General features: G+C 38.7%; 1 protein-coding gene across 2 annotated transcripts in view; it reads left to right on the top strand.

The window, feature by feature from the left end:
• The first annotated feature begins 3,094 nt into the window (after window positions 1-3,094).
• Window positions 3,095-12,423, top strand: part of LOC146461400 (piwi-like protein 1) — a 32,502-nt gene continuing 23,173 nt past the window's right edge. The window contains exons 1-4 of one of the 2 annotated variants that reach the window (XM_085086905.1): window positions 3,095-3,380; window positions 4,111-4,784; window positions 5,475-5,555; window positions 10,244-10,438. In XM_085086905.1, the coding sequence (XP_084943031.1) occupies window positions 4,132-4,784; window positions 5,475-5,555; window positions 10,244-10,438 (929 nt within the window). In that variant the 5' untranslated portion in view covers window positions 3,095-3,380; window positions 4,111-4,131. The remainder of the gene's footprint in view (window positions 3,381-4,110; window positions 4,785-5,474; window positions 5,556-10,243; window positions 10,439-12,423) is intronic. The other variant, XM_085086906.1, reaches the window with a different exon arrangement.

The following is a 12,423-nucleotide window of genomic DNA, read 5'->3' as shown; positions in this document are numbered from 1 at the left end:
GCGTTGATCGGGCTTCAAACGTTGCCGATGCCGGTATTTTCATTGACTCAAAGGAATCGTTTTAAATGATACGCAACTTTTGAAGTCAGAACTTCGGCATTAGACGGAGCCAGTTCTTTCCGGTTTTGGTACTGCTAAATCCGTTGATTCAAAGGAAATTGTGAAACGAGGATATTTGCACGGAAAACCCTGAGTTTCTCGAACATTTTTGTGTCTACGGCTTCTAGAGAAGCGTAGACACTATGTCATCGGGTTGAGTGAAAGAGTGAAAGAGTGTAAGAGTGTAAATGCCACAGGAATCCCAAATGGAATCCTATCGAAAGCCGACGCTAATCCTCGACTGACCGAGATCTAAGCGATTGTATTTGCGGATCAGGACAATGGCGACAATACGGTAAATGATGTTTTCCGATGTTGATTTGCTTTTTACAAATAGTTTAAGTGATGATTTGAACCAGAATTCTGTAACTTCTGTAATTTTCATCGCAAACGTGCCCCAATTTACTGCGAGTGATCGCTTTGAACAAACACGGAGTGTCTTCAAATTTTACATGCGTGTTTGCAAGCACGCAAACAAAAAACTGAAAGTTTTGGCCTCTAATAGCAAATGCATCGTTTATTTCAATAAAATGTTTTGTTGGAAAAGCTTTTTGTTGATTTTTGTGTCTTTGTCAATTCATATATGCGTTTGAGAAGCGACAAATGCGTAATCAAGGACAATTTGCATAAGCGGGTTGAAATTTGATATGCCAAAGGTCTTCATCAACATGCCGTGAATTTTAGATATTTTTGCGTTGAAGTGTGTTTTTCGGCAAACGATTAATAGTAACGATATTATTTTACGTCAGAAAACATTTGTTTAATCATTCCAGTTTAATATGCAGTTAATTTTGGAAGCCAACGATATTTATTTATCTACTGCGCATTTTGAACCGCTGCAGGAAAAAGTTAATTTATGCGAAAACTATGGAAATACGACAGGAGTCAAAGGGTTAAAGAATGATACTTGCCATTCATAAGTTCAGTATAGATTGATTAATAGTTTCTGTTGCATTTTATGCCAACGTTTCAGGTTAGAACTTTGCTTTCAGTACTTTATGTTTAGAACTTTGCTGCATTGCTTTCAGTACAAAGTTGTGGTTCACGTTGTAAGATTATATAATATATTGTTTATGTTAGAATAAAGTTACAGTTCTCTTCTTACAAAATGTTTGTGGTAAACGATACCAGCTTAATCTCAATCTCACCAGTATTCTGTGCAATATTTTTACAACCATTTTTTTTATCTCTATCCTATTTCCACTCCTCCCTCTTCGTTTTCATTTCAGTCTTATTTCCCTTTTCTTCAATTCTTTTATATCACATTTCTATACCATAACTGCAGTAGACACATGCAGTCTGAGACTGCCTATTTTTCCTAAAAGTTTTCCTTTTATCCCAGGGGAGCCGGTTTTGCTGGCTTGGCCGATAGTTTCCCTTCTCTGGATTAAATTTATCGAGCATTCAAAATGTCCAGGCACTGACGGCTACCGAAGTTTAGTTTATACGTGACAACACGGAATGGGTTTACTACTCACTCCAACTGATTTGTCCGGCGGTGCTTGTTTTGGCAAATCTAGCCGTTTTCAGCCCAGAAGACAGACAGCGCTTGCAATGTGTGAAAATGGGACGGTCACCAGTTAGCCCGCGTAGAAGTATTCCGTTTTTTTTCCTTTTAGCGATAAATCAAAGGACAAATTCAGATAACTTCTACATTCAATGGATCGTACCCATTTCCGGCCGCTTTTACTGATGGCTTGTTCGGTCCAAAACCATGTCAGTCGAGTCTTCAAGCTGCTTCTGTTTAAAAAGCCCAATAAGCGGGAATCTGCCCTGCTAGCAGAGGTTCCTTTCTGGCATGCCTTTTAGCATGTACGAAGTCGTTCGTGTCTCTTGTATTTCGCGTAGTCGGCTTGTTCGCTTCGATCCCCACTAAACAAGCCGGGTACGCGAAATACTGACTAGAGACGCCACTGAACGAGTCCTGATATGCTAAAAGACTTGCCGGAAAGAAACCCCTGCTAGAAGGGTAGCCGGGGAATCCGACAAATTGCAACGATTAGCTGCGGTATGTTTGCCGGAAAGTGACATATTTTTTTCTGTTAAAAATATGAAATGAATCATGATCAGGTAGCAATGAAATAGGTGACGGCTTAGTGGTGGCTTCAATCTGGCCTTTCTTTGTGAAGAAATATTTTATAAAAGTAGGATAAGGAAAGAAAGGTAACTTTTCTTTGTTTTGAAAAAAATAAAACAGGCCTTTATTTGGAAACATTTTCCGCATTGCCCCATAAATTTATTACACTATGCACAGAATTCGTTCTTGCATAATTTCCGTTACATCAGTTGACACTGCAATTAGCCTTCCCCTAAAAGGCTATTGTTAACTGTAGTTAAAAACCAAAGAGTTTGCGATCGTCGGTGTAAAACCGTTGGATGTATCTGGGTTCGACGTGTGCTGTCCTTTTTCCATTTATAACTGAAAAATCTTCGCAGATTATGGAGCCCCATGACCTTTTTATCCATATAATAGTTGTAGTAAGTTAACAATTTAAAGTTTGCTACATCACAGGAGATGCTACTGAAATAAGTTGACATCGATTTCTGTTTTCCCCAAACAATTTTTCAATACATCGGATTTTCCGCGCTGCTGGTTGTCTCGCTGCGATTTTTTGAAAGCGTGGAATGTTTGGTCGCGCGGGTCGCACGCCCCCCAAAATGGCGGGAAATCTGTCACGTTTCTATTAAGACTCTAGTAAGGAAAATCTCCGCTGACTTGCCCCGAAATGTTTATCTGTTTCTGGGTTTTGCACGTTGGACACTTATCAACACAAGAGCAACGTATATTTATTGACTTTGAGTGCAGCATTGTTATACAAAATTTTCAAAGAGCTTTTGTCCATTGAAAATTTCGGCAGATCTAGATAACAGCAACACTGAGACAATTACTGTCAATATCATGTCAGATTGAAATAAAGCGCGCTCCAATCATCTATCGGAAACAAGATGGGCCATTCCTGTTGGTCATTTGGGTGTCGTCCTAAACGATAACTTCATGTACAGAACTGACTTGGAGCGGGCAGCATTGGTGGCATTTGCCGCTTTAGAAGTAAAAATCGAACAGGTCTAATGAAAATGTTTGAAATAAGAGGCGAACTATATATAAATTTGTCTCACTTCACGCAATCACTTCAAAGGTGTCACAAAATCTCCCGGATAGAAAGATAAGTTCAGAGCCAATCACGACAGCGATCTGACCCCACGTGTTCAAAGTGTGGTTTACCATTCTCTTCAGTTCTGTGAGTGTTTGAATGGGGAAGGATCGTTCGAAGGTGTATAGGGTAAGTTTTGAACTTTTTGATCCGCGAAATGAGACCAGTATTGGCTCAAGTTTTAAGGCAAATTGTAGAAGGAGAAAAAGATAACCATTTGGGGTAGATATTTTACAGAATGTTTCTGAAAATCGCCGCCAAATTTGATAACAAGTTGTTGTAATGGAGTCTGTTCGCTCGTCAGAGCACGAGGTTCGCTGTCAAAAAAATTTCATACTTTTTTATTTTCAAGCGAGTAGTTTCGCTTAAACAACCACTCAATTAAGCCTAGAGTAATTATCTTTGAGTTGTGATCCATTTTCAATTCAGCGCAGTCGTTTCGTCTGCTTAGGTACCTGGAAAGCTAGGCTTTGTTTAGAGTCTTGCCATTATCTCACGCTTGGCCGCCATTTGTAATATTCGTCACGTTCTTGCGAGGCTTCCTAAATTGCATGACATAAGCTTCGTTTTTGAATCGCCTGTAGTATTGAGTTATATTTATGAACACCAAAGCAAATTTTGAAGTATGTTTTAGGTTGGTCTTGTTTTGTTTTGTTTGTGTAATTCTTTCAAGACCAGTACTGTTGTGTTTGGTCGCTGCGCGTGTCTTGTGACGTGACGCGGATTGATTGCTCTCTTGCACAAACCATTGTCTGTTCTAATTCTCCAGTAAACATCAAACAAGAAGGTTGAACCTTAAATATTACATTTAAAAAGTTTTAGAGTGCCATTAACGCACCTGATGTATTATTTGTTTCAGGTTTGACGACGTAGAGACAAAATGACGGGGCGAGCCAGGGGAAGAAGCCGAGGACGAGGGCGAGGTGGTGGTGGTGGTGATGCAGCTCGCAGGCCCGGAGAAGCAGCTCAAGCACCAGTGCCTGAGCAGGCCCCTGTAGGGCGAGGAAGAGCTAGAGGGCCCCCTCCTGCACAAGCTCCGGCTTCAGCTCCCCAAAAACCACCACCTGCTCAAGTTGCACCCCCCACACGGGCAATGGCAGAGATGAGTGTGAGCCAGGAACAGAGACCGCCGAGGAGATCAAGGGACAACCCAGATGATGTAGCAACCAAACCAGCCCACATTTCTGACAAGAAGGGAGCGACTGGCAATAAAGTTTCACTTGTCACAAATCATTTCAAGCTGAAAACAAAACCAAATTTTGGCGTTTACCAGTACAATGTCAGTTATAACCCAGAGCAAGAGTCCAAGAGGGTCCGAGTTGGTCTCCTGAGAAGCCAGAGTGATGTTATTGGACAAGTTCACGCATTTGATGGCATGATGCTTTATCTTCCAATTCTGCTGCCTGAAAAGTCGACTGTACTTAATGTTACCAAGTTGAATGGGGACGCTGTGGTAATGACTATCACGCATACAAATGATGTCGCCAAAGACTCGCCAAGTATGCTGCAGTTGTTCAATATAATCTTCCGAAGGTATGCATTTTACTCTCCTTATTCTTACATAACTTGCTTGTATAAATTTTGATATAATGTTGTATACTGTGGTTAGTCGGTAAGTTCTTAGTTTGTACAAATTTTGAGCGTCCAATAAAGGAGTCGTATGTTCTCTGGCTCACATAAAAATCACATAAGAATGCAGTTATGTTATGTATGTGCCTGATTTGGGCTCTTAAGTTTTGTTTTCATAAACTTGATGGTTGATGTTAAGCTAGCAAATAAAAGGCTATTTACTCTCTCTTTTCTTTCCCTTTTTTGTTGGGGGGTCCTTGGGCAACACCAATATAAAGATGACTGGAGTGTTTTTTTGGTAATTCTGAAAAGCACCCTTCAAAGAACCACGTGTATCTGAAGTATTTAAAACAATTTTGTCATTCAAGAATTGTAGTGTGGAGGTTGAATTCTCTCAATGTGAAGAACACTGGCAAAACTTTTACTGATGGTGTTGGTTCTCAGAATTTATTCAGGTTGTACTGTTGTTGATTGTGAAATGTAGCCAATAAACAGGCAAGGGATTTGGCAGTTATTCTAATAATTAAAAATAATAGGGGTCAGTTTTTATTTAGTGCTAAAGCATAAGTTCTAATCCCAAAAGGTTGAAACAAATACCCTGCCCCAGTTTTAACTTGTCAGCCCATATCAACAGTTCACTATTTTCTTCTCTAGAATCCTCAAGAATATTGGGATGCAACAGGTTGGCAGGAACTATTACCACGTTTCACGTCCTATCATGATTGACAAATTCAAGTAAGTGACTTATGGAATTTTATCCACTGTACCATCGAAGTTTATGTTTTCCTTGCCATTTGCTAGAAAATTCTATTTTTAAGCCCCTGGGAGTGAATAGCTTAGTTGACCAGAGATTTTCCAAACATTCACCAAATTTGCAAAGTGGTAATAAACAACCCCATTTGCAGTAAAAATACACAACTTACAGTGTAAGAAAAACCAATACCCCTTTGGTCTTAAAATATAGTCGAAGCTCACATTATCGCATAAAATACACTAGTTGCCGATGAAATTTTTTCAGAAGAACAAATTTGAAAGTCAAAATTTTGGTGAAATTTGATCCTTGCGTCACATGCAAGAATTTGATGTGTTCACGAGGACGTTTTTGTTTACGCAAGATTACACAGTTGTCACATTTCATCAATGAAATAGAAAGAAAAAAAAGACAGAAAGCTTTCCTAGATGATAAAATTTATCCAGATAAGTCTTCAGTGTTCAACACTAACTTTCTTGCTAATTTGCCCTTTGGGCAACAAGCTCTGGTTTTTTTTGGTTATTCATGTGTCCTTTTGGTTGCCCATTCAAACTCATAAGAAACTTGCAAAAAAAATGCCCAAATGTATTTTACAAGCTTGCCTTCTTGTTTTAGTGTTACAACAGTGATTCATTGGGTGATTAATCGGTGACAGATTAAATTCAGTCTCCAAAGTGTTTAGGTACTTTCTTACTTCATTGCTTTCCAACTTCGTTCCACGTTTCCAGGATAGAGATTTCCTCCACTTTCTGTCTCTTTATGTCTCTATCCTCTTCACCTTCTTTTCCATCTCCCCTTTCATTTTCCTTTTGCTTTTTTGTGAAAATCCAAATTGAAATGAACCCATAAAGACAATTTTCCAACACCACAAGTAACAAGGCATATATATATGGCCACATGGAAACTTGGCATAATTTTGAAATCTACCAACATTCCTCGCGCGTGACTGAAAACATGGCGGTCACCCAGAAGGCCATGCGCACGATGTTGGTGTACAAAGCAGTTACAAAATATGTAACGCTATTTTTTGAGCTACTGAGCGCCATCAATTGACAACAGTAGCAAGCTGAAAACAGAAATGGAAAGTGCAGCTCATGTGCATTTAAACAATATCAAAACAACGCTTAATATTCAGTCACTTTAAAAGGTATGGTAAAAACAAAATTTGCACTTTATAAGTGCGTCGAAATCAGTGGTGTACGCGCTTTAAAAAATTCCCATTAATTTTGCCTTTATGAAAATTATCCTACAAAACTCAAGGAAAACAAGGTGCACTTGAGTTGTAGAAGGTAGTTGAACAAGTCCTTTTCACCTGCAGTCAAACTGAAAACAGCAAAACTGAATTTCTGGCGTAACATTGGTAATTTTTTACCCTAGGAGCTCTGAAGCGTTTGGTCAGCGTTTCTATCGTTCATCTGGAGCGTTTGTAGTGTTCGTTTGCAGCGTTCATATTGTTCGTTTTCGAGCGTTCGCATCGTTTGTAACCTTCAGCAAGGAACGTTCGCAACGTTTGTAACGTTCGCATCGTTTGTAACGTTCGCATCGTTTGGCAACCGAACGACAGTTCGAACATGAACACGCTCTTGCATATCAAATGACACTTGACACTAAATTTGCATAACTGTGTAAACAAAGGGCGCCATTCAACCAAAATTTCCGGAAATTCTGGTACAGAATCAAATGGAACGGCAATTTTCGAAAAGTTCATTTTGAAAATTTTGGGCAACCTTGGAGATCGTCCTTTTTACCGGAAACTTGGAAATTCTGGGAATGTTCCATCTGGGATTTCATTTCAATTAAACACTCCCGCAACCTGGTGCTAGCTATTCCAGCGGCGATCGCTGTTGTTTACAAAATGTGTTTCTCTTAATTCACCTCAGATGATTAAGAATACTTTCTACAGTGAAGTTTTCAAAAATTCAAGATGTTGTAAGGCTGATGTGCAGGCATTCGAAATTTATGAATGAAACAATATATTTTAATAGCAAAGGATTCCAGGGATTTATTTTGAGAACATTTCAATGTAATTGTGTTAAGTTGAGAGAAAAAGATCGGACAGATTGTCTGCAGATAGTCCGATCCTTGAGACTGCAAATTCACAAAACGGCTTTTTATTTGTTCAAGATCTTGTTCTTTGTGTGTTATAATTATTAATGAAGGTTAATCAACCAGTACACTAGTTGCCAATTAAAAATTTTCCAAAAAACAAACTTGAAGGTAAGATTTTCCAAAGTTTCGATGAAACTTGATCCGCGCGTCACATGGGCGAAATTTGATCCGTCTCGAGAGCATGTGTTTGTTTACGCAAGATTACACAGTTGTCACGTTTTCTCAATGAAAATAGAAAGAAAAACACACAGAAAGCTTTCCTAAATGAAAAATTTATTCAGAAAAGTCTTTGTTTACGCCTAAGATGAGCCCGAAATCACGGCCGGCTTTTTTAGGTCTTAGGGGGGCCTAGACATAAAAGTTTTTTGTCTATAGCATATTTCAATTTTTGTTGCCTTGTGGGCCGTGCGGCTAAATTTTAAGTGGCCAATTTACGCGTTTTCTGAAGAAAAGCACCCCTTTTTGAAATGGTAAATAGAAAGAGGAACTGCTAAGGAATACTCAACAGTTTCGACAGCGGGTGCTAATTGTTGTTTTGTCCAGGCGACGGGCGAGCGGACAGCTCAAATCATTCAGGCCACGGACTTTCTGCGAAATTTTAGAGTACTTCTGGGAATTCAACAGCCAAAAAATTACAGGTTTGATTGTGAATTTGTACTAAAATACTATTCTAATTGACCGATTCTTTGTACTCAGAACAGTTTTTGCGAAATATTTGAAAAACGTGCCCCGCACGTGTTGATAAATTAGCTTCGAATTGGACTTGTTCCTTCAAATCGCTTAAGTGTCTATCGTCTCGCATTAATAACAAGATGCCCGGCTAATGGCATTAACATGAAATGCTTAATGTAGCCCCAATTATTTCCCATTGTATGTTTCGCAGATATTTAAAAACTATCCTCCCTTGGCAATTGAAATAATTGTCTGAATGGTTTTATTCAGATATATTGCGTGATACTTATCTCTGCAATAACGTCATGACCCCGCTGAACTGGTCTGGCCTCTTCTTGCTCTAGCTCTAGCTCTAATCCTTCGTGTTGATTATTCGATCTGTTTTTGAAAGCGGAATTTCTTCGCTGTGAACCCTCCCAATTTCCACTGTTTCAACTGTTGAGTACTACCTAGAAGTTGTTATTACGATTTACCGCTTGAGAAAGGTTTGTTTTCTCTCTGAAAACGGCAGATCAGAGTCTTAAATTCATACATGTGGCCACCATTGAACAAAAACAACTTTTCGAAATGATGACTTGCTTTGACGTCGCACAAGTACATGTGAGTGGGTCCCCCCCCCCCCCCCACCCCCCCCCTTGTGATATACACTCCAATAAAGAATTTTGATTGGGCCGCTTCTGTTGAAGACAATCAGAACAATAGATCCCTTCTGGGAGAGGGCAGAATTTAATGTAGGGCTAATGAATAAATCAAATGATGATTTGACGTCACACAGGAAGGGATGAGTGGGTCCCCTCTCTCACAATATGTGCCTAATAGATTTTGATTGGGCCGCTTCTGTTGAAGACAATCAGAACAATACATCCCGACTAGGGGAGGACATATTTTAATGCATAAATTAATGTGCACGTTTGTGGTTACGACGAAAAAAAAAAAGATACCCGACCGAAACCTAGACACGGCCTGCCCTGCGGGCATTCCGTGTAATTATACGCGTTTCTCTCTAAGGCGCAAACAAAGACTTTTCTTAATAAATTTTTCATTTTGGAAAGCTTTGTGTGTTTTTCTTTCTATTTTTATTGAGAAAATGTGACAACTGTGTAATCTTGCGTAAACAAACACTTCTCTCGAGACAGATCAAATTTCACCCATGTGACGTGTGGATTAAATTTCATCAAAATTTCGGAAAGTTTTACCGTCAAGTTTGTTTTTTGGAAAATTTTAAATGGCAACTAGTGTATTTTATTCCATAATTAGTAATTTCAACTATCTTAGACTAAAGGGGTGTTGTTGTTTTTTTTTGCCCTGTAAGTTATTTATTTTTACTGCACATTGGGAAGGAAATAACCACTTTGCCAAATTTGCTGAACTTTAAAAAACCTCTGGAAATGGCTGGTGCATAATGGGTTCGTGCACAAAACAACTAACCCATTGATCTTTGTTTATGCCTAAGAAAGAAATGCGTATAATCCTAAATGCAAGATGAGAAACGTGCAAGCGATTTGAAGGAACTACAAGTCCATTTCAAAGCGTATTTATTGACCCGTACGAAGCCTGTTTTTCAAAACTTTCCCTCAAAAAGTTTGGAATACGAAGAATCGTTCAATTTGAGTAGTATTTCAGTACAAATTCACAATCAAACCTGTAACTTTTTGGCTGTTGAATTCCCAGGAGTACTCGAAAATTACGCAGAATCTCTGTGGCCTGAGTAATGATTTGAGATGTCCACTAGCTTGTCGCCTGGATAAAACTACAATTTGTACTCGAAGCCCAATTCCTTTACTGTTATTTCTCGGATTTCCACTGCTGAAACTGCTGAGTATTCCTTAGTAGTTCTTTTGATTTATCATTTCGAAAAGATTGATATCTTTGATTCTTTTGTTAATTGTAGGTTGGAATTGTGGCCTGGCTATACCACGTCAATCTTGCCTTATGAAACTGATGTCCTCCTGTCGGCAGATGTGTCCCACAAAGTTTTAAGGCAGACAACTGTCTTGGAATACCTCTATGATTTGTATGGAGAGACAAGTAGGGATTTCCACAACGTAGCTTGCAAGAAACTTGTTGGTCAAATCGTTTTGACACGGTATTGTATATTAATTAACATTTTAAATGTGTTCTCAGCTACGTATTTCTGTTTGTAGAAGTTGGAAAAAATAAAGATAAAAAATGGCAACATCATTCTGAAATAACATCCTCAAATTAGTTATCGATGTGCATCAATATTTCAGTGCTACCTTTCCATACTGGTACTTATCCAAAACTTCATTTCTTGCTAGTATGAAAGCCTTGTGTACGGTATTTTTTAGATCATAGTATTCAGGGCCTAGTTGTTCAAAAGCTGATTACTGTTAATCCGATAATTACAAAATAACCAAGGTTTCCTAGTTATCCTAGTTGAAATTATTAAAAATATTAAAATTATTCTTATTATCCCCCAAGAGGTGGGGGGTGTAAGTTGTTAAATTCACTTTAAAAACTTGATTGTAATTTTATGATGATTTATTACTATTAATACTTCTATTTTGTCATCATTTTAAATACTTATAAACCCCATTCACACGCACAAAAAAATTGGCATGGCCCCCCTTTTTTTGGCACCATACTGGCGTTTTTTCAGCATGGCACTCCAAATTATCGACATGTAAATGCATTGGTACCAACAAAAGTTTGGCACTGGTGCCCGAAATTTTAGGGGTACCAAGATTCTCGGGGAGGTAGTCTCAGCACCCCTAATCATGGCCCGGTGGTGAATTCTGATGAGGTGCGATAAATTTTGCTGCGGTTACAACCGAGGCGCATGCGTTCCTTTAACTAAAATGGCCACCGCTAGAGCAAATAGCTCACAACAGAGCTCACCAAAGAAGAATAGTGGAATAGCATGGTCTTGCGCAGCAACAGAAACACTCCTGGAATTGTGGGCAGAGGAATGCATACGATGGTCTTTAGAGCACGCAAAATCGGTGAAAGAAATGCGAGGGGTTTACGATGTATTTCGCCCTCTAATTGTTGGTGATGTATGGTGCGTTTTGAACTTAAAATCAGACGGGAAAGAATCACACTTTTGATTTTTTCCAACATTCGCAATAGCAATAAAGATGGATTATTAGGGGTGCCAAGAAAAAATTTGGCACTGTTCCCAGTACGAGGAAATTTTTATCATTTTGGTTGTGTAACTGGGGAGTGCCATGCGGACAAATTACCAGTATGGTGCCAAAAATTTAGAGTGCCGTGCCGATTTTTTTGTGCGTGCAAATGGGGTTTTAGTTGGTGGCTGAATATCAATAAATATTGGGACATTGTCCTGTTTTCTGCTCTAGTGTCAGATGCTTAGGATATTCTTATTTATTATTTTAGTTTTCTATGTATTCATTGCAATGAATTCAAATAAGTTAAAGTTAAAGAAGATATCGCAATAAGAAGAAATTTGATGCTGATCACTGTTAGGGCTTAAAGGGTTGGGCACCCGGGCGTCTGTGTGGCAGCAGGCTTGACCATACCATCCCATCCAGAAAGGAGTTGCATTACATATAACTCTTGTTGCTTCATGCTATAGAAGACAGATTTATTTATTTTATTTATTTATTTACCAAATAAGTCTTCACTCTTAATAGAGTACTGATTACGGACTGTATTGCAATACAAAAGAGCGATACCAGTAAAACGTAATGGTTAAAAAATCATTTAAGAGCTCTTTTGAAGGCAGCTGAGGTATTGGCTTAAGTATTACAAGAGGGGAGAGTGTTTAAACAGGGTTCATATGGTCATGGAAATTTCAGCCCAGGCCTGGAAATAAGAAAAATTTGTTTATGTCATGGAAATTCAGTTTTTTTCTCAAAACTGATGGTCGAAAAGTAAAGGAATTTTGGAAACTTTGCGTCAAGCAGCAAAATATTCAGGAACAACTGTCTAATTTGAGGTCATGAAAGTAGATTGAAAGTCATAAAATTTTCTTTCCTATTTTCCGTGTGAACCCTGTCTGGGTCTAATTGGCTGAGGATAAAAAGTGTTCCTCCCGTAATCACATTCACTAGTTGGGTAATAGGGTACCTTGTGTACAACTATCAACTT

The sequence above is a fragment of the Pavona decussata genome, unplaced genomic scaffold, assembly GCF_977016875.1.
Source record: "Pavona decussata unplaced genomic scaffold, jaPavDecu1.1 SCAFFOLD_198, whole genome shotgun sequence".
Taxonomy (NCBI): Eukaryota; Metazoa; Cnidaria; class Anthozoa; order Scleractinia; family Agariciidae; genus Pavona; species Pavona decussata.
Note: the sequence above shows the minus strand (reverse complement) of the source record. Positions and strands in the feature narration are given on the sequence as shown.